At 30.9% G+C, this 23,262-nt stretch overlaps 5 protein-coding genes across 8 annotated transcripts; all 5 read left to right on the forward strand.

Moving 5' to 3' along the window:
- The first annotated feature begins 2,313 nt into the window (after positions 1-2,313).
- LOC146532550 (cuticle protein 18.6-like) lies at positions 2,314-3,730 on the forward strand. Its single transcript, XM_085195542.1, has 4 exons — positions 2,314-2,432; positions 2,518-2,739; positions 3,149-3,315; positions 3,432-3,730. The coding sequence occupies exons 1-4, from the start codon at positions 2,421-2,423 to the stop codon at positions 3,598-3,600; spliced, it is 570 nt and encodes a 189-aa protein (XP_085051668.1). The 5' UTR covers positions 2,314-2,420; the 3' UTR covers positions 3,601-3,730.
- A 4,375-nt stretch (positions 3,731-8,105) lies between these two features.
- Positions 8,106-12,012, forward strand: LOC146532551 (uncharacterized). 2 transcript variants are annotated; one of them, XM_085195554.1, is made up of 4 exons: positions 8,106-8,234; positions 8,403-8,636; positions 11,042-11,208; positions 11,846-12,012. In XM_085195554.1, the coding sequence occupies exons 1-4, from the start codon at positions 8,226-8,228 to the stop codon at positions 11,907-11,909; spliced, it is 474 nt and encodes a 157-aa protein (XP_085051680.1). In that variant the 5' UTR covers positions 8,106-8,225; the 3' UTR covers positions 11,910-12,012. The 2 variants fall into 2 exon arrangements, with proteins under 2 accessions (XP_085051680.1, XP_085051681.1); XM_085195555.1 differs by having other exon boundaries at positions 8,108-8,234; positions 8,409-8,636.
- Positions 12,013-13,945: 1,933 nt separating this feature from the next.
- On the forward strand, positions 13,946-15,270 carry LOC146532552 (uncharacterized). 3 transcript variants are annotated; one of them, XM_085195526.1, is made up of 4 exons: positions 13,946-14,073; positions 14,158-14,295; positions 14,394-14,566; positions 14,640-15,270. In XM_085195526.1, the coding sequence occupies exons 1-4, from the start codon at positions 14,062-14,064 to the stop codon at positions 15,163-15,165; spliced, it is 849 nt and encodes a 282-aa protein (XP_085051652.1). In that variant the 5' UTR covers positions 13,946-14,061; the 3' UTR covers positions 15,166-15,270. The 3 variants fall into 3 exon arrangements, with proteins under 3 accessions (XP_085051652.1, XP_085051653.1, XP_085051654.1); XM_085195527.1 differs by having other exon boundaries at positions 14,158-14,289; XM_085195528.1 differs by having other exon boundaries at positions 13,968-14,073; positions 14,174-14,295.
- Positions 15,271-16,724: 1,454 nt separating this feature from the next.
- LOC146532553 (uncharacterized) lies at positions 16,725-18,746 on the forward strand. The gene is made up of 4 exons (XM_085195506.1): positions 16,725-16,881; positions 17,003-17,152; positions 17,502-17,674; positions 17,758-18,746. The coding sequence occupies exons 1-4, from the start codon at positions 16,870-16,872 to the stop codon at positions 18,650-18,652; spliced, it is 1,230 nt and encodes a 409-aa protein (XP_085051632.1). The 5' UTR covers positions 16,725-16,869; the 3' UTR covers positions 18,653-18,746.
- A 1,685-nt stretch (positions 18,747-20,431) lies between these two features.
- LOC146532554 (uncharacterized) lies at positions 20,432-22,062 on the forward strand. The gene is made up of 4 exons (XM_085195546.1): positions 20,432-20,565; positions 20,710-20,865; positions 21,304-21,338; positions 21,655-22,062. Exons 1-4 carry the CDS (start codon positions 20,557-20,559, stop codon positions 21,992-21,994), a joined length of 540 nt encoding a protein of 179 aa, XP_085051672.1. The 5' UTR covers positions 20,432-20,556; the 3' UTR covers positions 21,995-22,062.
- The last annotated feature ends 1,200 nt before the right edge of the window (positions 22,063-23,262 follow it).

A 23,262-nucleotide genomic window follows, 5' to 3' on the forward strand; every position in this document is an offset into this window, starting at 1 on the left:
TGGGAAATTAATTTAATTATGTCAAGCAAAATCGTGCAACTTCCTTTTATATGTTTTCTAATATCCGCAAAGCAAACTAGCGTAGATAATGCGATGAAAAATTGACAATTTGAATTTAAGTATATAAAAAACTTTTCCATTAGTTGCAATTGATATCCTATTTTTGTTTAATGTTGTAGCATATTTTGTGCACGACCATTTAAATGGCGGAACTAAACGTGAATCCCGAGAGTGAGTTACTAGAAAAATAATAAACATAATTTTCCCCTAACTGGGTATTAAAACATAGAAGGTGCGATCACACGTATGGCCTCTTATTTTCATTATATTTTTTTCTCCATATATCTCGTACAATTAGTAGTGTGGGTAGAAAGAAACTAAAGTTTATGGTAGTGCATTCTAATTCTATTTTGCAGAAATTACTGTGGCAGAGTAGGAAACCTATGTATTTTGCTAAAAGAGGGTATAAAAATATATTTATAGTTTTTGCTAATTCAAAGGCAATAAATAATTATAAGATGGTTTATATATTTCTTTACTAATATGTAATCGAAATCATTCCTTGAGTTGATAAAAATGGATGGGTATCGGTTATTTTAGAGTCTTAGCATCAATTTTTAACACAAGTTACACATAAAAGTTATAAACAAATTGCCAAAATGATGCGATCGAAAAATGTGGATAATAATAAATCTTTTAAAATCTATATTACCCTACATTCAATAATATTAATTTCGCTTAAGGGCATTTTGAAACAGTTTGGAAAACAATCAACGCAGCATGTGCCTTGTTAAAATACATATTAACGAACAAAGTACTATATTCATCATTCATTCGAGTAATTGCTTTATTTCATTTCTATTAAGTCCATGATCGTATTACGAATGTAAGTTGAGAAATAAAATACCCTATATTGGTTGAGGTAGAGGTATGCCGGGTGACCACTGTGTGGTCGATGTCATAGGGTATTTGATAGTGACGTTACACAATTCGTTAGTGTTCTGATTCACTGAAATTAAATATACATCGGCAATTATGAAGTACCAAAGTATTTAAAAAAAAATGATTTTTTAGCTATATTTCGTGGAGGAGAATGAGTGAAATATTACTTCTTTCATGGATTCTATATCAGATACAATTCTGATAAACTTCAACATTAAATGCTTATATTCTAAATAATATATGCAAACATATTTATATAATATTTTAAATAATTCATATGACAGTGATATATAAGTAACATGATAACAGTTGCGTAAGAAATTTAATAATTCGTTAAGAGCTTTAAAGAAGAACTTCATATTCCTTAAGTAAAAATAGTGGACCCGAAATAAGTTTCAATCGCTTTTAAAATATTTATTTTTTTATTTAAAATATTTTTTTCTAAATTTATATATTTACAAAGTATTTTTTATGTACATTTTTTAAGTACATATATAGGTACTTTTTCTGAAAAATAATATAGCAAATGTCACAGTTAGTACAAGTAATTCTTAATTTCTTATGAAACTTTAGGCGATAAAATTTAAACATGTTATGGACCATTTGTAGTAGAAGTAGCTTGAAATAAACGAGCAGTTGGGCACTTAACAAGTCGTATGAAACACGCTGGGCGTGACGGAACACGTGCCACATTAAGACATTCAAGAGTAATAAAGTGACATGCGCTACTCTTATTTTGATGATCTGCCCGATTAAGGTTTATTTGAATGCGTAACTACACTTAATTATAGGTCTTGAATTTCAATTTCAATTTAGTATAACTTTACACACACATTTAATACTTATACAAATACCGCTTAGGGTAAATAGCTTCGACCTTGATAATTTACTTTATATTAATAAAATAATTTAATTGAGCAATTGTAGCACAAAAAAAACTAAAAGTAATTTTGGTTATAATAAATTATTTAATTAAAAAATACATTCACTTTTAACAAAATATTTTAATTTACTATATTTACTATCCATTGCGGGTTCGATTCCCATTTGGAATAATTCATTATTTAATATTTTCTATCCTCGCCTCAGCTACTGGGCAAAGCGCGACGATGAGTTCCGCCACACAACACGCAATGCCTTGAGAATTCGACGGAAATTGGAGAACGGAGTGTCTTAACTCTAGATTTCCCCTGCCTATCTTGTTATATGCGGGATATAGCGTGAAAAACTTTATATATATATTTAATTTGGACATAACGAAATATTGATATGCGTAGACAAACCGGCCGCGCTGCGGGGTGACAGTAAGGGAGTAAATGATTACGGTGGCAACAACGACCTCGCCGTGTCAAAGTTACGGAACTGAAATGACCGCAAGCCCCACCACCTAAGGACTATGCCTCCGTTTTGCATTTCATATAAAAGTCTGGCCAGACCCGATAATATTATCAGTCACATACTTGGCTAACAACAGCAAAATGTTCTCCAAAGTAAGTTGAGCTTCTAAGTTTGTGAAATATATAAAGCTTTTATAATATATTTATATTTAATTATATCATTTTATTATTTTCTTAGATCGTAGCCCTGAGCGCCGTGTTGGCAGCTGTCAACGCTGGCATTCTTCCTCTTCATCATGCCGCGGCTGTGTCCTCCCAAAGCATCATCCGCCACGACGCCCCCGTCCACTACGCCGCCGCTCCATTGATCCATGCCGCTCCCGTCGTCCACGCTCCCCTTGTCCACGCCGTGCACGCCGCCCCCATTGTGCACGCTCCCATCGCCGTAGCCCATGAATACGTAAGTACTATAAATTGATACATATATCATATATGTACATTAATATGAACAGTCTATATTGACTACCGGTTATGGGTTCAATTCCTACTCCCACCACGGTAATGAATTACTTAATATTTTCTCTGGTAGTGGCTCTGGTAACTAGGCAAAGAGTCAAATGGCGCGACGGTTGTGAGTTTGATCCCTACTCGAGAAAATGAATTATTATTTCTTAATATTTTCATTTCTTCGTTCTGGCACCAAGGCAAAAGCCTCTACACACAATACCTCGAAAAAATCGGCGAAAATTAGAGAACGAAGTTTTTAATAACTTTGTTCCCTCTGCATACCCTGCTCTGTGCGGGATACAGCATGAAGTTGATTTGTACACTTAAATATTTTGTTAATTTTTTTATTGTTATCATTACAGTCTCACCCCAAATACGACTTCTCTTACTCCGTGGCTGACCCTCACACCGGTGACCACAAGTCCCAACACGAGAGCCGCGACGGTGGTGCCGTGCACGGAAGCTACTCCCTCGTTGAACCTGACGGTTCCGTCCGTAAAGTAGAATACACCGCCGATGACCATCATGGGTAAGCTATAACATTTGAAATAACTATAGGTTAGATATTATTATATATAAAAAGTTTTACTTAAAAGCAAACTATAATTTATTATCAGGTTACTTATATAATGTATTATTTTGCAGTTTCAACGCTGTTGTCCACAAATCTGTTGGACACCACCCCGCCCCTGTCGTCCACGCCCCCGTGGTCCACGCTGCCCCCATCGTACACGCTGCCCCCATCGTCCACGCTGCTCCCATCGCGCACTACGCCGTACCCCTCGCCCATGGCCATCATGGTCTCCATTACTGAACGACTTTAGCATAAATGAGGATATGATCGTGATGAATGTCTGTGAATTGTGATATTTATGTGTGTATATAATAACGATTTATATGAATTTAATATTCTCTTGTAAATAAATATACTTTGCTGATCAGTACTAAGTCCATTTCCTTTCAATCTTTTCAATTACCCTTTATGAATAAGCGATTGCATACAACATCGTTGATTGATATTTAAGTATAGATGTAGAGTATATTATTACGCTGTAGGCAGACTTAATTAACTTTGATTTTTTCATGTCAACGTGTACATTTCGTAAGTCGTCCATTCAAATAATAGTTTTATTGTAACATTACCCTTGAATCGTTATATTACACAGTGTTTAAAAATAATTAGCATACCCATTACACATACACATTTGCAGCTTGCGTGCGAGTGTGTTTAAGAATGATAATCACGATATAAAATGTAAAAAGTACAAACTTACGAAACGTATTATTTACATTCGAATATAACTATGGCCTAGAAAATTATAAAGGAAATGAAAATAAAACAATATTAAAATTAATATAAATATTTGTTATTATCTATTGGACAAGCTACATACAGTACAAGAATTATATAAATTAAATTAAGGGACTTATTATTTTCAATTATTATTTTAGGGAAAATTATTATTTTCATTAATAATATTCTCGACATCACCATAAAATATTTTAATATTCCAGATGACCCCCATTTGACATTACGTGGTCATTAGTAGGTCATACCAAATATGTATCCTAATTGGTAAAAGCAATTTAAAAGCAATCATTACAAGCATTACTCAAGACTGCACTTGACTGGAACAAACAACATCCGATGGGTAACTCACCATTTGACAAATTACCTCCAATTTTGTGTTCTTTAAAGGCTGAGTTAGGAAACTGTCGTTAAGTGACTTACGCATGTTATTCTACACATTATATGAACTTCAGAAAAAATTGTAACATAAAAATTTATAATTATAGGCTGTCATGGCGCAACGGCACAATGGTGTTACTGTAACGCGACGGCTGTGGGTTTGATCCCCACTCGAGGAAGTGAAATATTTATTTACGTTTATATTACCATTTCTACGCTTTGGTGTCGAGGCAAAGCGCGGTGTTGAGCTCCGCCACTCAACACCCACTGCCTCCAGAATTCGGCAGAAAGCGGGGAATGGATTGTTTTAACACTAGATTCCCTCTGCCTACCCTGCTGTGTGCGGGATATAGCGTGAAGCTGAAAGAAAAAAAAACTGATAAGATAATTCTAAATAAAGAAATTAAGAGATGCTGTACCGTTGCTTATGTAGTCATATAACATATACAAATATCATTCAGAGAAACTTTGCGTTCCGTAAAGCAGCATATTATATTAAAAAAATGAAAATAATTCCAAAAAACATTATACAGAAACATCACCGTTTCGAGAGTAACATAAAATTTCTCTTAAATTTCTCTATAATTAATGACAAAAAAATATTTTATACAGCGCAGCTGAAAAAAGTTAGTACAGATATTTTCATTAATAAATAAGCAAATGAATCTGATGAAAGGAAAATTATTGGATAAATAATGATATATATTTTTATTATACAAGATAATGTTGGACAATATAATTAAAACGTAAACTGATACTGATTTGTTACAAAGTAGTTAACTCAAATTAAGAACAGTCGTAGTAAAGACCACGTTAATCAAAAGAATGAATCAATACGACCTTGAGTTCAAAGCACTCAATCGATCGCTCAAAGATAAAACCTCGTACACAATACCGTTTTAATAATCTAATAAGTTTTTGATTTTTATATCTATTCAATAAGATCCGCTATCAATTTTAGTTAACTCAATTACTAACTAGTCTGCGCCTTTGTGTTGAACAAGCAATACATACAATGCTTGTGGGTTCGATATTGTCATTTACTAAACGAGATACGGCAGGCACAATAGTTCTTTCAGTATTGAGAATAACTTCTCCCTATCCACTCTGTGATACTTGAGAGAAGCGTCCCTTACTACAATGTGTTGTATTTAATTTTTTTTTCAGTTTCGCATATAGCCATTCATTATGCGTGTGGTTGCATTTAGCACTGCGTTGATTAATAAAAAAAATAGTAAAATAAAATATGTTACTTACCGTTTCGTTTCTTCTATTTTAGTTCTGTTTTTATTTCAGCTATATACAATAGATGAGGAAAAGAAAAGAGTTATATCTTAGTGAACAGACAAATTCCACGAAAACATTATCTACATTTTACAGTTTTAACAAAAAAATATTATAGAGCCCCATCTTAAATCGCCAAAATCCAAGTCTCATTAAAACTTTAACTGTGAGAAAAAAAAAATAATTGTCATAAAATAATTCGTTAACACCTAGTTTATATAACAGATAATTGTGAACGAGTACTTAGATTCCGATCGTGCGTGAGACCAATTGTTAGATTATAGGCGTTCGTAATCAGTTTTTACAGTATCCGTGGTATTCGTATTTCATTCTTAACGTTCGGTTACGTGAGAACTTGTGGATTATATTTGTATGAATGGTTGACCCAACTACTATTTTTAGATTTTTGATTCCATCACCCACACACTATTTATTAATGACTATATTAATCAAGTAAGTAAGGGAACGGAATATCTTAGCACTACGATCCCTTTGCATACCCTGCTGCGTGCTGGATACAGCGTCAAGCGGATTTAATTCAATTTTAATTTGTATTAATAAAAATATCTTTGCCTGTCCCACAAAATACGATAAAAAATAGTAGTAGTAATAATTCAGTGAGCGAAACACATATAAACTCAAATATTCATTTTAATTTACTTAGTCATGTACATGTTTATTAAAGTTTCAAATATTTTAATATAATTTTACGTAACAAAAAATATGCGTTCGCAATGACATTGGTAGAGTTTTTTGTCTGTTTAATTTAGACATTGACCTATAAAATATACGCTAAAGCGACAGCTGTTACAAAAGCGAGTGAAGGTACTCTCTAACGAAAACAATCAATCTTTATAACGCTAGTAATTAAATAAAATGAACTGCAAAGAATAGAATATTCTTAAATTAAAACATAATTCTTGTTACTTTTAATTTTACTTTTATTTCAGGAATTTTGTTTTGTTTTTTTATCAGTTTCACGCTGTATTCCGCACACAGCAGGTACGCTCTCCACACTCCACTCTGCGTAGACAGAGGGAACGTAGTGTTAAAATACTCTGTTCCCCACTTTCTGCAGAAATCTTGCATGTTGAGTAGCAGAACTCAACGCCGCGCTTTGCCTCGACACCAGAGCAAGAAATAGAAATATAAATTTAAATTGTACCTCTGTGCCATTGTGCACTTTGTGCACCTTAATTTAATTTTCGTTAAATATGGTTAAATTATAAAGCTCAATTTTTAATATTGTCTTCGAAGTAATATCAGAAATTATATTTTCATTATATATTGCTACATACTTATACTACCCTCTATTAGGCACCCCTAAACCCTAATATCATAAGTATTATAAACGCCTACGAAATTATTAAAGCAAAAATCGGCTTTCTGCACATTAGTCAATAAAAATATTTATATTTTTCTCCTACGATGTTTTGAAAAATAGAGCTTAATATAAAAGATGTATATATATGTGTGTCTGTCTGTATAATATGTGTGTCTGTACGTGATGCTATATACATTAGTAGGTTGGACGATATCTTATTTGAAGTTAGACGATGTGAATTTGTCTTAGATATTTAGTCATTTATTATGTTACATAATTATTTCTACAATCGCATACTTAAAATATAAAATATTTCACTAAACAATTGTTTGCATACTTCTATGAACTACTTCCTATTGTTAAGTTTTTACCGTGCGACAGTAAACGTTCACATTCACACGCCTACAAATGTCACAGGTAAAGATATATATTTGTATTCATTTTTAACATGTTTTTAAATAAAAAAATAGTATTTATATATATGAACATATAAAATAATTAAATATCCACACAACAATATACTTCAAATATATGAAAACAAATACTCATAGCTTGGATCACGAACATCAACATTTAATATTATATTTTAGAAACTCTGTTAGATTGTTGTTAGTGCGAGCATTCATAATTAAGGTACGCCCAATTAAATGTAAACGTTTTATTTAATTCTATATATTCAAGGTAGCATTGGACTATTTAAAATTATTATGAAATATACTTACTAAATATATAATAAAATAAAATAAATAAATCAGCTTCACACTGTATCCCACACATAGCAGGGTAGGCAGAGTCCGTTCCCCACTTTCTGCCGAATTCTAAAGGCATTAGTGTTGAGTGGCAGAACATAACGCCGCGCTTTGCTTCCACTAAATATATACTAAATATATGATAAGCCATATGTGATCGTTTTGACTCTTATTAAAAAATATGATAATTGATCTTACACATGTAGCTATTGTAGTAATATAAGTATTACAGTAAAGCTATTTGTAAACTCTGAGAAATCGATTTTTGCTCTATGAATTCCCACTATTATAACTTCTATAAAAGCTAATGAAGGAAACCCTGTACATACATTTTCTTCTGTGCTTCTAGTTAAATTTCATCTGATTCATAGTCTTAATATAATTGTACTAATATGAATAAAGTAAGTTTTTTCGCTTTTCGTTTTATGCTATAAAATATCCTCGTCCTTATTAATATTTGCCACGCAGGTTAAATCCTAATAATTCAAAACTAAGATCCGTGGATTTATCTGATTTTAAGAAGGCTTTGATGCTCATCTTTTGGACCCATATATTTAATGAAAAAAAAGTTTCAGCTTTTAGCACTGTGCACTTTGATATCGGTCAGTAACGGGCTGTTTCACCATCATCATCATGCCGTTTCACACCAGGAGGTGATCAAACACGACGGCCCTCACCATCCAGTGCCGATACACCACCCCGTGCCTATTCACCATGTACCTATCTTACACCATCTACCAATAGTACCAGTTCATCATGTTCCACATCACATCCCACACCATATCCCACATCATGACCACTATGTAAGTATTTATATTATATTGTTATGTATTAGTTAGTTTGTACTCCTTAGCTGCTTACAATGTTTACTTAACCTATAAAAGATAATTCGTATATTATGAAATGTGACTGTAAACTTGACTGGTCGTGGGTTCGATCCTCACTCGAAGAAATGAAATATTAATTTAAATTTATATGTCTGTTTCTTCGCTCTGGTGTCGAGACAAAAGGCGGCGTTGTGTTCCGCCACGCCACTCCACTCAATAACTCGCAATAATTCGTGGGAAGTGTCTACCTCCTACAGGAGGGTAGGCCCTCCTGTGTGCGGGATACAGCGTGAAGCTGGTTTAATTTGATTTAATTTATTTCTATATTATAGAAACTGCAACCTTTTTATGAAACTCCATCAAAATAATAAATGCAATAGTATTTTTTTTATACCTCTTTATTCAGTTGTTATATAATATACCCTAGCTATGTGTGTGTTGTAAAATCTAATTGTATTACATCACATTTGTGACATTATGACATAATGCACTTTTTCCTAGAGGCTACAAACAATACCCCATATTACGTGAGTATAAATGAAAACTGTTGCATAAAACCATGTTAGATTAAGAATTTAAAGTGTTCTCCTTTTTCCTCCTTTTTTTTACCTACAAAGATACGCACATGAAGTCTCTTCGTCCCTTTAAAGTTATGGTTTTATATATTTTCACCATATTTACATAAATTTTAACCTGTGTTATATAACTGTAAGCTCTCATGTAAATCAGTTCAGTAGTTTTTGCGTAAAAGTGGAACAAGCATCCATAGCTACAAATTCATAATATTAGTTATGCTATGAAGTGAGAAATTACAATACGAATAAAGGGAAAAATTCGAAAAGTAAAAATTTATAGGTATTTCATAGAAAGAAATTATACAAACTTATACTTGTAGTATATTTCATACAAAAGCGCATACGAGCTCGTACACCCGTATGCGCTTTTGTATGTACGGGTGATGCCAACTTAAGTTTGACAATTTATTTATAAGTGTACTTTCCATTGACATACAATCCTGAAATTGGTACGGAACCCTCGATGGGCGAGGCCGACTCACTCTTCCGTGGCTTTGTTTTATTTTTTACGCCACCCGCGATTTTTGTATGGTAAGCCCAAATAGGCCCTTTTTTCATATAACATTGGAATATTGTATATTTAGTGTTAAACAAACCGGGGCAAACCTGTGTCTAACTCCGTGCTTGATTGCCACCACCCAGCGTAGTACGCAACGACAATTTAACGTAGATCATTGATATACAATGATAAACTAATATGGCCATAACGATCGATAAGTGTAACTAGACAAGATTATTTAGTATAACTAAAATTTAGACCAGTGTTTCAATCTTTCTTTTTTACTTAGAAATTTATCTATAATGTTTGATTTCAGCTCAATATCTATGGAAATAAATATCTGTGATAAGGATAGGTTTTAAGTGAAAATGATGCAATAAAGTCTATTTTAGTCTAAGTATGCGTTTTGTAGAATGTTAAATAAAGAAATCAGTAGTTTTTGATTTAATTTTGCTAAAACTAGAAATTATAAAGATTGGAGCATCTTGATAAAATATATATATATTTTATTTTGGCGATAAGAAAATAAATTCAATTACTGATATTTCCAAAACTTGAGGTTGTAGAACGCATTTGGAATAGAATTATGTAACAATTTAATAAAAAAATATTTATTTATGTACATATAATACATCATTATTTATTTCATTCTACAAATTAGGAGTACGTATAGCTACAACGTTAATGCACGAACGAACAGCAAACTAGCCCTGTCAATACTATTCATATCTCTAACTAACCGTAACACTACATTTTAAAATCTTTTCAGCACCCTCTAGACTGCTAATGATAAAAAAAAAGCTGCTTCCTGATATACAAATTGATGCACCATTTCTTTTCTTTTTCTTTCCTAATTACAGAATTATATAACTTGATATATTTATTATAATGAAAGTACTAGGCATTTTTAACATAATTGTTATATAGAACATTTTTTATTAAAGAAGAGTTGTACAAGCGTTTCAGTAATTTTATCGCTTTGGTAGCTTCAGGTAGGTAGTAAATTTTGCCGAAATTCAAATCAAATATTTAGATTTAAGGTACTTTAGAGCATAGAAAAAAATCAAGCGTCTAAGTTAATGTATATTTGTAGCTGATTTCATATAAAATTAGTGCATAAATTCACAAAATAAAATTTGTCAATTTCATGTCTCTACTAGTAGGTAAATTATTACTAGTAATTTATTTACCAAACACAGATCTTTGCTAGAGAACGAGAGAGCTAGCCCACTAGCATATCTCTATTTCTTTAAAATAAAAATATTTTACATATATTGAAATATTTCTTAAAGTATTGTTTATTTCAGTCGTTTCCAGAGTACAAATTCGCGTATTCAGTTCACGACCATCATACAGGCGATGTGAAATCACAACACGAGCATCGTCACGGTGACGTCGTCCAAGGGGGATATGAACTAGTCGAGCCCGATGGTCGCTACCGCAAAGTGGAATACAAAGCTGATGATCATACCGGGTATTGAAACTTTACTTTATTGAGTATATTATAATAATTAATATAAAATATAATAATATTGTACGAAAAAAAATACTATAGTAAGTTAAAATTTATTTAAATATTATGATGTGTTGAAATAAAATATATTAATTATATTGAATTAAGGCCGTCGTCGCACAGGGGCAAAAACGTGCGACTGTAAACACTACGTGTTTGGGTTCGATTACAACTCGGTGGAAAGAAATATTTAATAATTTCATTTCACTTTAGCACCAACTAACCATGGCACGGTGTTTCCGCCACTCAAAACGCATTACCTCGAGAATTCGGTGGAAAGTGGGGAACTGAAGTGTTTCAATAGGAAAAGAGTGTCCTAACACTAGGTTCTCAGGTTCACTCTGACTACCTTGCTATGTGCGGGATACAAAGTGAATTTTAAAAAAAATGTTATATTATTCTACTGCTTCTGCACTCTGTGATCTATTCATATTACTGCAGTATATATGAAGTAAATATTTGGTTTACTACCTGAGGAAGGTAGAAGGTTCGATCCTTAATAAAATTTAAAAATATATATTTAAATTAATTCTTCACAAGTAAAAGATAACATTTGCAATTGATCACGGTTTTAACTTACATATTATATTCGTTTTAGATTTAATGCTGTTGTCCATCACTCATCACCACATCACCACATCCATCTGGAACATCATATTTAATAAAAAAAACAATTTTGACGCTGAAAGACTGAACGGACCATTGCTCTTACTTATTAAGCACTGTACATTGAAATGAATAATAAAAATAGCGCTATTTAATTAATTGGTACTTTTTTTCAATAATTTGATATATGACTTATGTATGTTGTATTCTATGACACGCGGCGTTGAGTGCACCCAACACGCTATGTCTCTAATTCAAGCGGAAACTAGAGTTCGTAGTGTCTTAGCAATACCACAAAGTATGTTTTGCTATATACGGTTATATAGGATGAATGGATAGCAAGCAAATCTGCGTCCAATAATAAAGAAAAAGATGTTAATAGCTTTACCCTCATTTTTCTTTCAATTTTCTAATTTTTTTTTCAATTCATAAAAAAAAATTGTAACACTATTGACTCACTTCCTGCCTTTCCTGTTTATTTGCACTCGTGTTAACTCCCGTGACCATATTATTGTATTTCCATAACATAATCCTTATTTATTTGCCAGGAAGGCGAGAAATGCAATAGAACTAACTTTTAAACATGTTTTTTAGTTGTTGATTTCTTTCAATTTATTTGTTATTAAAATTTAACAGAATTTCTAATACGACAAACATTCAAGTCAGGTTTGAAATGGAATGGATTAGAAGGAGATAAAAATAATTAATTAAGATAATGAAACTCAAGTAGTATAATTTGCTTCGGATTATTTGCAGGCGTCATACTTTAATACCTTCCTAAGTAATTAAATTTATGTAATTAAGCAATTATTAATAATAATAATGTAATTTTTCTACTATACTCGTATACACTTGTAACACAAAAAGGCCACAACAATTACGTATATATAATTTATTATTTAATTTAATAATTAATACGCCCATTGTTCTATTGTAAATGAATAGGTGAATCATGAAATCGTTATATATACCTAATAATACAATTAAAATGCCTGCATTCTTATTAATTGCGTATAAAAGTTTCTAATATATTTAATTTATAAGTGTTGCTTCAATATGTCAATTACAGTGTATTTTTTAAGAAATAAATTGGTGCTAGTAAAACTGCTAGTAAAGCTAGTAAAATTAAAATTTTGGAATCAAAATGTGACAAGATAATATAGATATTTGTTAGAAAACAATCAGAAATAGTCCAAGCCAAGATAAATAACAACAAATTAATTTTAGAAACTACGAAAAAGCCCACGAGTAGTCATTCTAACCAAATAAAAAAAATATACTTATTGTAATAAATATTTAAAAGAACTTGACAAAGTCTCCGGTCACGCAGAAGGAGAGAAAATAAAAAACCTATCTTTCTCCCCCTTAAGGTGTCACATAATTTATGCATGGCCCCTTATGAAATAAAATATTGAATGCTTAAATAATCGATATAATAACTTATATAATAAATTAATTAAATTTAATAATATAAGGTTAATATTTAATAATATAAGGTTTTTAATAATATAAGGTTTTTTAAGGCTTCGAGGTATTTTTAATTTGATTATTAAATAAGATTTATTTTTTAATTACTCAAAATCAGCTTCATGCTGCCTACCCTGCTATGTGCCGGAACCTATTGTTAAGACACTCGGTTCCCCACTTTCCGCCAAATTCTGGAGGCATTGCGTGTAGAGTGGCGAAACACAACGCCGAGATAGGCGGAAAAGAGTCAAGTGGAAAATAATGCTTAGTATTTGAAACTTAAACACAAATATTTTTTTGATAAATATATAAGAAATGTATCAAAAACATATTAACTAGCAAGTTTATATAAAATCAATTTAGTACCACTACAATGTATCGTTATAGCCATTTAAGGTAATTGCCCATATAGAATTACACAAAAGGAAGATATTGATTATAATAAATCGTATATAAAAACCTTTGTAGGCCTAACCCATTCATTTCGTTAATGATTTTATTTTATCATATTATTATAATATGATGAGGTTGCCCGTCATTCACTTTATTTCATACAAAATAATAATTTATATTCGAACACGCCCTAATTAATAGTTGAGCTGTGAAACTGTATAATTGCTACTGTATTGGTTTCTTGTAGGAAACAGAAGATTAAAACTCATAACAATATCTGTATATAAATACACGAGATAGCGTGATAATAGTTAAGTTTGCATCTCCTATTGAACGAAAATAAAGGCGATGGTTTGGAAGGTATAACATTTAAAAAATCCGTTTTTTTATTAATCAATCCTTAGTTTTATTTTTTGTTATTATAATTATATATATTAATTTCAGATTATAACGTTTTTAGGCATGGCGCTTTTGGCGCTAAGTGATGCCCGAGCCCCTATATCAAAACAATCTGTAATAATTGAAAATTATGAAAAGCTTTCACACGTTGAATCTCAAAAGCCTGAGCATCATGAGGTATACGTAAGTTTTATTCGTATTTTTATCGCATAATATTTATTTTCATATTTTAAAATACAACCAGTAATTATTATATTAACATAAAATAAAATTTCACTTAGGCTTGGGCGTATCCCTCTTATGAATTTAAGTATGAAGTTGATGACCCTCACACTCATGACTTCAAAGGACACCATGAAACGCGACATGGTGACGAAGTAAATGGAAAATATTGGCTTGTTCAACCAGACGGTTTTAAACGAACCGTCAAGTACTACGCTGACAAAAGCAGCGGGTAATATATATTATATTATTTATATTAGTTTATAGGAATATTTATATTATAGTTACTTTATAAAACCTTGCAGATTCAAAGCAGATGTTGACTATAATAAGCAACACCATAAGTCAGAGGAGAATAACGAAGAAAATGAAGAAAATGCTAGTGGTGAGGAAGAAAATTCGACCGAAGATAGTAGTTCCATAGAAAATGAAAATAGTAATAATGAGGAAGAAAGTACAAATGAATTACTTAATAATAATAATGATTTAGATAGTAATAACGAAGGTGAGTCCGCAGGTCTTGGAGAACAAAGTGAAAGTGAAAATAATGATATGGAAAACGGACAAGGACAGGAAGAATCTAATGGTGAAGAAAACAATAACGGCGAAGAAGATAACAATGGTGAAGAAAACGAACAAGAAGCAGGAGCCAATAAATATAACGAAGAACATGAAGGTGAAAACAGTGAAGAAAATGATGAAAATGAAGGAAGTGATAATGGTAACGAGGAAAATTCTGATGTTGAAAATAAAAAAGAGAGACACGCCATGAAACATGAATATCATTTTATTATTCATCATCCAAAATATATTAAGACATTATGGGATTGAATAATTTAACTCTGTAACCCGTTACTAATATCCTGCCTAGAGTATAACTATAGTGTATTGTAAGTTAACATGTTAACATTTAAATATTTATGAAAAAAAACAGTATCTTTTTAGTTTTTTTTTTTAAACCTATATAAATATATTACTAGTAGCAAATATTAGTTACACCTAGCAGTAGTTATGTATGGGTAGGTATAGCATAACAATATAAATTTAAAAAAATATACAACAAGTTTTAAAAATAGGAATATTTAATAATTATTTATAATGTACAAATCATTATTAGTTATTGCTTATAGCATTAAATGCTCCATTGAACATTCAACTAAGTAGGAGTTTTGTTTCATATTGCTTAATGTGAACAAGTGGGCTATAACTCCTTAAATAAAATTTCACTTCATATTCATATGACAACATTGAACATTTAAAAGAAAATAATTTTGAACCTAATATTGTAACAACAAATACATTTTACTTTTTCAAATAAAAAGCAAATGCTTAATATAAATTAGCCCTCTCGATAAGTCAATACAATATCCATACAATAATCTCAATTTCCTTGGTATGGAAATTGGTGAAAGAAATGTCCCATCGTTGCACACTGAGATGGCGTTCGATTTTGAACGTGTTTGTTTTAAGTTCGATCTCCATACAAAGGATGGAGATTTACTCAATATTTAAATTATTTTCAATTCCCTGCTCTGGTCACGGGCAGAAAGTGAAGAACTGCAGTACGGTTGACGAATTTAAGCCGATAGGAAGTTAGGCTTTAAGTTAGGGTTGGTACATTTGGGAGTAAAATAATCATAAGTAAGAAAAAACTGCAAAATCAAATATGTGTCTACCAATACAGAACACAAATTCCATCTACAGTTAACTGGATCTATCTATCATGATATGCGGCAAAATGCGTAAAACAAAAAAAAGAGTGTCTCCTCACCTGCCAAGGGACGCGCGAAGCTAAAAAACTTACTTATTAGTTTTAATAAGCTATATTGGATATTTATATAATTCTTGTTATCTATTCTTCCTAATACGACTTTGTTATATTATTATGTTATGTCAGAATTATGATTACGAATGCAAACTCCTTAAACATAAGGCACTTTAAAACGAAGATTCTTATGAGAAACTATATAATGAAATATCCTAAAAAATATATTGTATATTTTTTTTTACACCGCACCCACGTTCTCACCCACTTCCATTGGTTGGCTGGAAGAGATTTTTTTAGAGATAAGGCCATTATTGTAGATTATTATTAAAATTTTATTATTTCTTATGTGTTTTATTAATGCACTAAAATATATGGAAATGTTAGAAAATAACAAATGTTTTTATCTTCATATATTTTCACACGAACAAAAAGACTTGTTTATATTGTATAGATTGAGTAAAAAGTCTAGTGACATTTTATTCCTGTTATTGCTCTATACAAACAGCATATAAGATTAATATATTTTTCATTTTCATAAGCATAAAATGCGGGCGTGGTCGTTGGTAATCGCAAAGCAAGTGAAGTAACTCAACTTTTTTATCAATTCGTAACATGAATACGAACACGTCCAATAATACTTAAATCGTGGAACAGTATAATTACTCAAAGAAAGTGAAGAGTGAAAAACCGGCCTTATTGTATATATAGGACTGATAGTTACCTGTCAGCTAAGTTGGTATCGCCAATTGATAGGAGAATCAAGGGTCATGATTTGGAAGGCAAGTAATGATGACCTAAATATTTATTATTCATTAAAATAGTGTTTATTATGAAATTCCATATAATTTAATTCTCAGAATGTTAAGAAATAATTATGATATTTTTTTTTGCTTCACACAGACAATATTGGTGATCAGTGTAGCACACTATGTGCTATCCGAACGAGAAGAAGGCGCAGTATCGGAGCAAAGAGTAACTATACATCACTCAAAATCACATTCCACCGACAACCCAGATGGCGATAAAAAATCGGAGAATTACGAAGAATACGTAAGTTTTGACAAATAAATTTTAATCTAAAATAAAATTGCCTTTTTTACGAAATATTTTTTTTTTTATTACAAAGTACACCAACAAGTTATATTTAAAAAAACTTAATAGTGTTTAAAATAATGATACGAACAGCCTTCTCTTAAAATAGCAAAAGGGATGTATTTATAATAATTTTCACTAATTTAAATTTTTAACATTCCACTCCAGTGAAAAGTCTGTGAATTGTGTAGTGTATATATATAACATGTGACTAGTGTAATTGCGTAAAGTGATTTATAAGGGATTTTATGACATAAGTTTTTCATGTTATTTGATTTTCAAACATATTTAATTCTTCTTGCTGCAGGCTTGGGCGTATCCTTCTTATGAATTCTCATACAAAGTGAATGATCCCCATACGCATGATATAAAAGGTCAAAATGAAAACAGACATGGTGACGAAGTGAAAGGTATATATTGGCTTTTGGAACCGAATGGTGATAAACGCACTGTAAACTATAATGCCAATGATCATAAAGGGTAAGATGATTAAATATTACAAATTATTATTATTTGTGATTTAAACAAAAATATCCATACATTTTACAATATTCTTCTTTTAGATTCAATGCTCAAGTTGATTATGTTCGTAAGGAAAAACATAACGAAAACAGTGATGATAATAATGGATACAGTGTGCATGAAGAACAAATTGAGGAGGTTGTTCAAAATAAAAATGATGAAAATAATGACGAAACCAGCAACAAAGAAGAAATTGAAGAAGAAAATAAAGAAGAAAATAATAAAGAAAATAAGGAAGAAAATAAGGAAGAAAATAATGAAAGAGTAAATGAGGCAGCTGAAAAAAATCAAGAAGAAAACATAAGTGAACAAAACAATGATAATTTCAAGGAAAATGAAAGTATTGTTACCAAAAAAATCTGGGTTGCGGAAGAAGAAGGAGAGAACGTAGAAGTTGTTAGGATAGCCAAATTCAATTTAAACGAAGATGATGACGACAGATTAGAACATATTCAACAACAGGATATAAAACGAAATATTTACAAAAAACACAAGGAAGTCAATGATAAAACTGAAAAATATAGTAATCGGAATGAACGTACAAAAAGGATAAATTTAAACAATCATGATGATGAAATTAATAATAACCGAGGCTTTAGTAAACAAGAAAAGAAAATTCATCAAAGCAAAAATATTGCAAGCTATAATGGCGGTCATAAAACTGCTAGGAAGGAAGATACTAGTCAGATAAATGAAAATGAAAAAACATTTGAATATGAAGACAGTGAAAATAACAGTAAATACAGCCAGAATAACTTCGATAAATCTAAAAGTGAAAATAATGCAGCCACAGATAAAATATATATTGGAAAATTGAATGAAAATGACAGTCTAAAAATTGACGATAATGAAAGTCAAATTTATCAACATCGTATTTTTATTAATCACCCTAAATTTTCTATTTCCGTTTCTAAACAGAAAAAACATCGACATTAATTTATTCTGTTATATTGGTTATAAATATAAATAAATATATATTTCTATAAAAATATTGAAATTATTAAAGAAAAAGTCGAGATCGTAACAAAAAGATTTTTATTACTCATTATTCAAATTAGGCCTAAAACATAATGATGTGTCACTCTGTTTCCCCATTCTCTTCATGTTACAGTATTTTTTTATAATTAAATTCCATATTAAGTAATAATGTAAGTAGTTCAGTCCAAGTATTCAGATTTCAAATCCAATCGCGATCAAATTTTTATTCGACATTCTCATAGTACTCAATTATAATTTCAGCAATTATATTTGAGTACTATCATAACATTACAGCATTTAAAAAAAAACTTGTATCGATTCATAAGAGATCACTTATATATGTATATAAGAATAAAAAATACAATTTTTCTTTTTGATTAAATGATCACTATCGATGCAAAGTATCAAATATAAGTATTTGCCAGCATTTTATGATTAGGCACATACGAAAATAACAGAATCCGTCTCCTATCCTATTTATAATTAATTTCAATTATAGCTCCCATTAAATTTAAAATCGTAATATATTATGCTGTTTTAACACTTTAATTATAATTATGTGTTGTATAAAAATATATGTATACTAGTGGGCCCGGACGCTACGCCCGCGAAAATATAAGCCTAAATAATTAAAATAAGTTAAAAAATAATAATAAGTGGAGATTTATTATGAGAAAAAATATCTGAGTAACCGAAATGAACAAACAAAAGAAGTAAAAGTAACTAAAGGAAATTGTTAATATTAGAAATTATTAAAATTAAAATATTTTAAGTGTATAACATCGGTATAGATAACCGAACTGAGATAAATTAATTATAAGCAGCAAATAATTACATAAAAAATAATAGTAATTCGAAAATATATAAAAATTTACTAAACCATCAAAGTCATATGCCCGTTCGCGTCGGTCATACTGTGCCGCCCGAAGGCTTCCGAATCAGTGACATCTTAATTATTTATTAGAATGTTGTACAGTAAACTACAATTTCAATCTAGACGAAATACTAAAAGTGACTATTATATTTATTTTCATAAGGATGAATATCAAATTATAGAAATCATCTAATTTTTGTTAATGTATCCAAATCTATATCGGCGCGCGCCATGTATGCATTAAGCAAACTCACTTTGGGTGACGTTTTCTTAAAACAAAAAACTTTGCAAGCCGTTGCTTAGCAACGCGAAGCTACGATTGTTATTAACATGGCGGAATAAATTGCATGTCAAATTAATTCTTTTAATATATTGGTATATATCGAAAATATTACAAATATGAGAAAAAAAAGTATCCTATGTTCATCCCGAGACCCTCAAGTATCTCTATATGAGTATTTTATCACAATTAAATTAGCGGTTTGGGCCTCATTGCGTAAAAGACAGACAGACAGAACCACCATTACACACACCACACACACCATACCATCGAAGCTAGGCTAACTGAGGCAGTCAATCAATCAATCAGCTTTACGCTGTATCCCGCATACAGCAGGGTAGGCAGAGGGAACCTAGTGTTGAAACACTCCGTTCTCCACTTTCCATCGAATTCTAGAAGCATTGCGTGTTGAGTGGAGTTTTACTCGTTACCAGAGCTAGGAAAACGAAAATCTTAAATATTTATTACTTCGCCCCTGCGCCACGACTGGCCTTAACTTTAATATTCATTATTATAGTTTAAACTAGCACAGGGCGTAACTCGTACAAGATACTTTACTTACTTGGAGAGTTAATTAGTTGAGAATTTGAACATCCTTCCTTAGTCAAGGTAAATAATAACAAAAATCCGGTAAATAAGCAATTGCTAAGAGTCTATTTAATCTATTAGAAATATGAACATAAGTTACTAGGACTCTCAGCATACAACATGAATTTGGTAAGTGATCTATGTGTTATTCTAATATTAGTTTAATAACCTTAATATAAAAAAAAAATATTTATTGGGTGCCGTTGTATTTAATTAATAATAATTTATTTTGTAAAAGTCATCTTAAATTAAATTTTAAAATATCTTATTAAGATCGTGACTCTACTTGCAATTTTGGCGACCACCGCCTTAGGAGAAGAAAAGAAATCTGACTCAAAGGCCGACCCATCTACCCTAAAAGCGATTCTGAATGAAGAATATTATCTCGGATCGGGCGCAGATCGGGCAAAACACTCACATAATCATCGAGTAGGTTTTTTTACATTTTTACACATTCATTTCATTTTGGTGACTAAAAGGGAACCTAGTGTCTTACTTTTAACCTCCAAAAGTGCTGGGTGATGGAATCCAATGTCTCTAATTGTCAATTAAAACTTAACAAATAAAATATATTAAGATAAAGAGGCCGTCATGACTGTAACGCGACGGTTGTGGGTTCGATCCCCACTCGAGGATAAGAAAAATTTATTCACATTTATATTAACATTTCTTCGCTCTGGTGTCGAGATAAAGCGCGGTGTTGAGTTCTGCCACTCAACAGGCAATGCCTCCAGAATTTGACAGAAAGTTGGGGACGGAGTTTCTTAATACTAGGCTCCCTCTGCCTACCCTGCTGCGTGGGGGATACAGGATGAAACTGATTTATTTCATTTATTTATTCACTATTATAAATAATTTATTTTTCAGGATAAGACGCTCGATTTAACTGAGGAAGAGAACAAGTATGTAAAAATTGTTTATTTGTAATTATTATCCACGACCACGACCAGGACCGCGTGCAGAAATTTTATTTATCTTTTACGTAACATGACGGATACGTACATCATGTACGTATATGTATTAAAGCAAAAAGAGCTTGCGTCATGAACGTAATTTAACTAGTTTTTCTTTTATTATTTTTAAATTGTAAAATCACTTTGTACTGATTAATTTACATTTTTTAATATTCTCCATCTTTTTTTAGATCAAAAAACCACCTTACAAAGTCAAATACTATTTTTAAAAAAGACAATTCTTAAAATAAGTTATTTCTTACAGCATCGTGCGAGACGTCTACAGTCCTGATTACTACGAACCAAACGTTATTCTGGATTTTAGATACATGAAATCAGGAGGCAGAGGATACGCCAGAAGTGATGGGGGACAGATCTTAATATTGCCTAAACGAAATCATATGCCTTCTCTGTACAACAACTATGACACACTAATTGAATATTTACGTCTTAAACATTTGGAACCAGCAAACAAACACTTATTATTTGAATCTAATCGACATAAATATCATGAACAACAAAAAGGATACGGCTACCCTGAATATGAAGAAGAACTATCCCACCATTCAGATGCAGAGAGAGGGTGGGCGAAATACAAAAACTAAGTCTAAAATTACAGTGATTTTTTCTATATTTTTAAATATATAAAAAATAAATATTTTATTCAATTATATTATGAATTTTATATTATAATCTCTTATGAAAACAATTTTAAAATAAAATTATTTTATAACTTTTATTACTTACTTATGTAATTAATGACAAAGGCATCCAAGAAGTTAACGGTCTGTTGGATAAACTTAACAAAAAAATGTTTTTATTTACATGTTACATGTTTTTAAAGCTCCGTAATTATTACGAATGTTTTATTAAGATTATAAAAATGTATAATAGCTTTATGGCTCATATCCAATTAAATTTCTGTCTAATTTTATCTGATTTGTCCTTGATTAATCAGTTAAAGCAATACTACGACATAATAAAAAGTTACATAAATGTTTTATGAGTACTTTTATATACAAACAAAATGTTTAAATACCACTTTTGGTTTATCCACAGACATTTTCTATTATGCTAATGCTAAAACACTCCATTCTCCACTTCTAGGCTAACAGAGGCTTTTGCTTCATTTTAATAATAAGATCAAACATAGTGCTTTGTTATTAAGTTAAATGGATAATCTGTGACGTTTTATTTTTTATGTCTGCGTAAACATTTAGACTCTTCTCAATGGCTATGCGATGACGTTTATTATAAAATAGCGGACCCGGACGCGGCTACGCCTGCTTGAAATATAAGAATATAATTTCTATAGAAATATAATTTCAATCTAGATGAAATGCCTATTATATTTAATTTCATAAGGATAAATATCAAAATGACGCGGTAACGAACGCGGTTGCGTAGCGACGACGGTTGTTATTAACATGGCAGAATAAATTGCATGTCAAATTAGAAAGTATTTTAATTTATTAGTATATATGTGTAATGTAATATTATATAGCCTATAGCACTTCTGAAGAATGCAGCTTTCATACAAAACAAAAACAAAGTAAATCGATCCAGTAGATCCAGAGATCTTAGCGTTCAAACAAACAAACAAACAAACAAACAAACAAACAAACAAACAAACAAACAAACTCTTCCGCTTTATTATATTAGTATAGATAGATTAAAATTTGCTTGTTAAATAATAATGAAACCGTATATTTTAATTAATGTATATTACAAAATATAAGAATAATTCATATATTTTTGTAATTTATGTACTTACAAATAAGTACCAGTGATTTAATGTTACAATATTAGATATGCCGCACGAGCTCTCTGTTGCCTTGTAAAATATAATAAACACATTTTAAATCAATTTGTG

This window comes from Heliconius melpomene, chromosome 13, assembly GCF_056956725.1.
Source record: "Heliconius melpomene rosina isolate 202511_hmr_F chromosome 13, ASM5695672v1, whole genome shotgun sequence".
Taxonomy (NCBI): Eukaryota; Metazoa; Arthropoda; class Insecta; order Lepidoptera; family Nymphalidae; genus Heliconius; species Heliconius melpomene.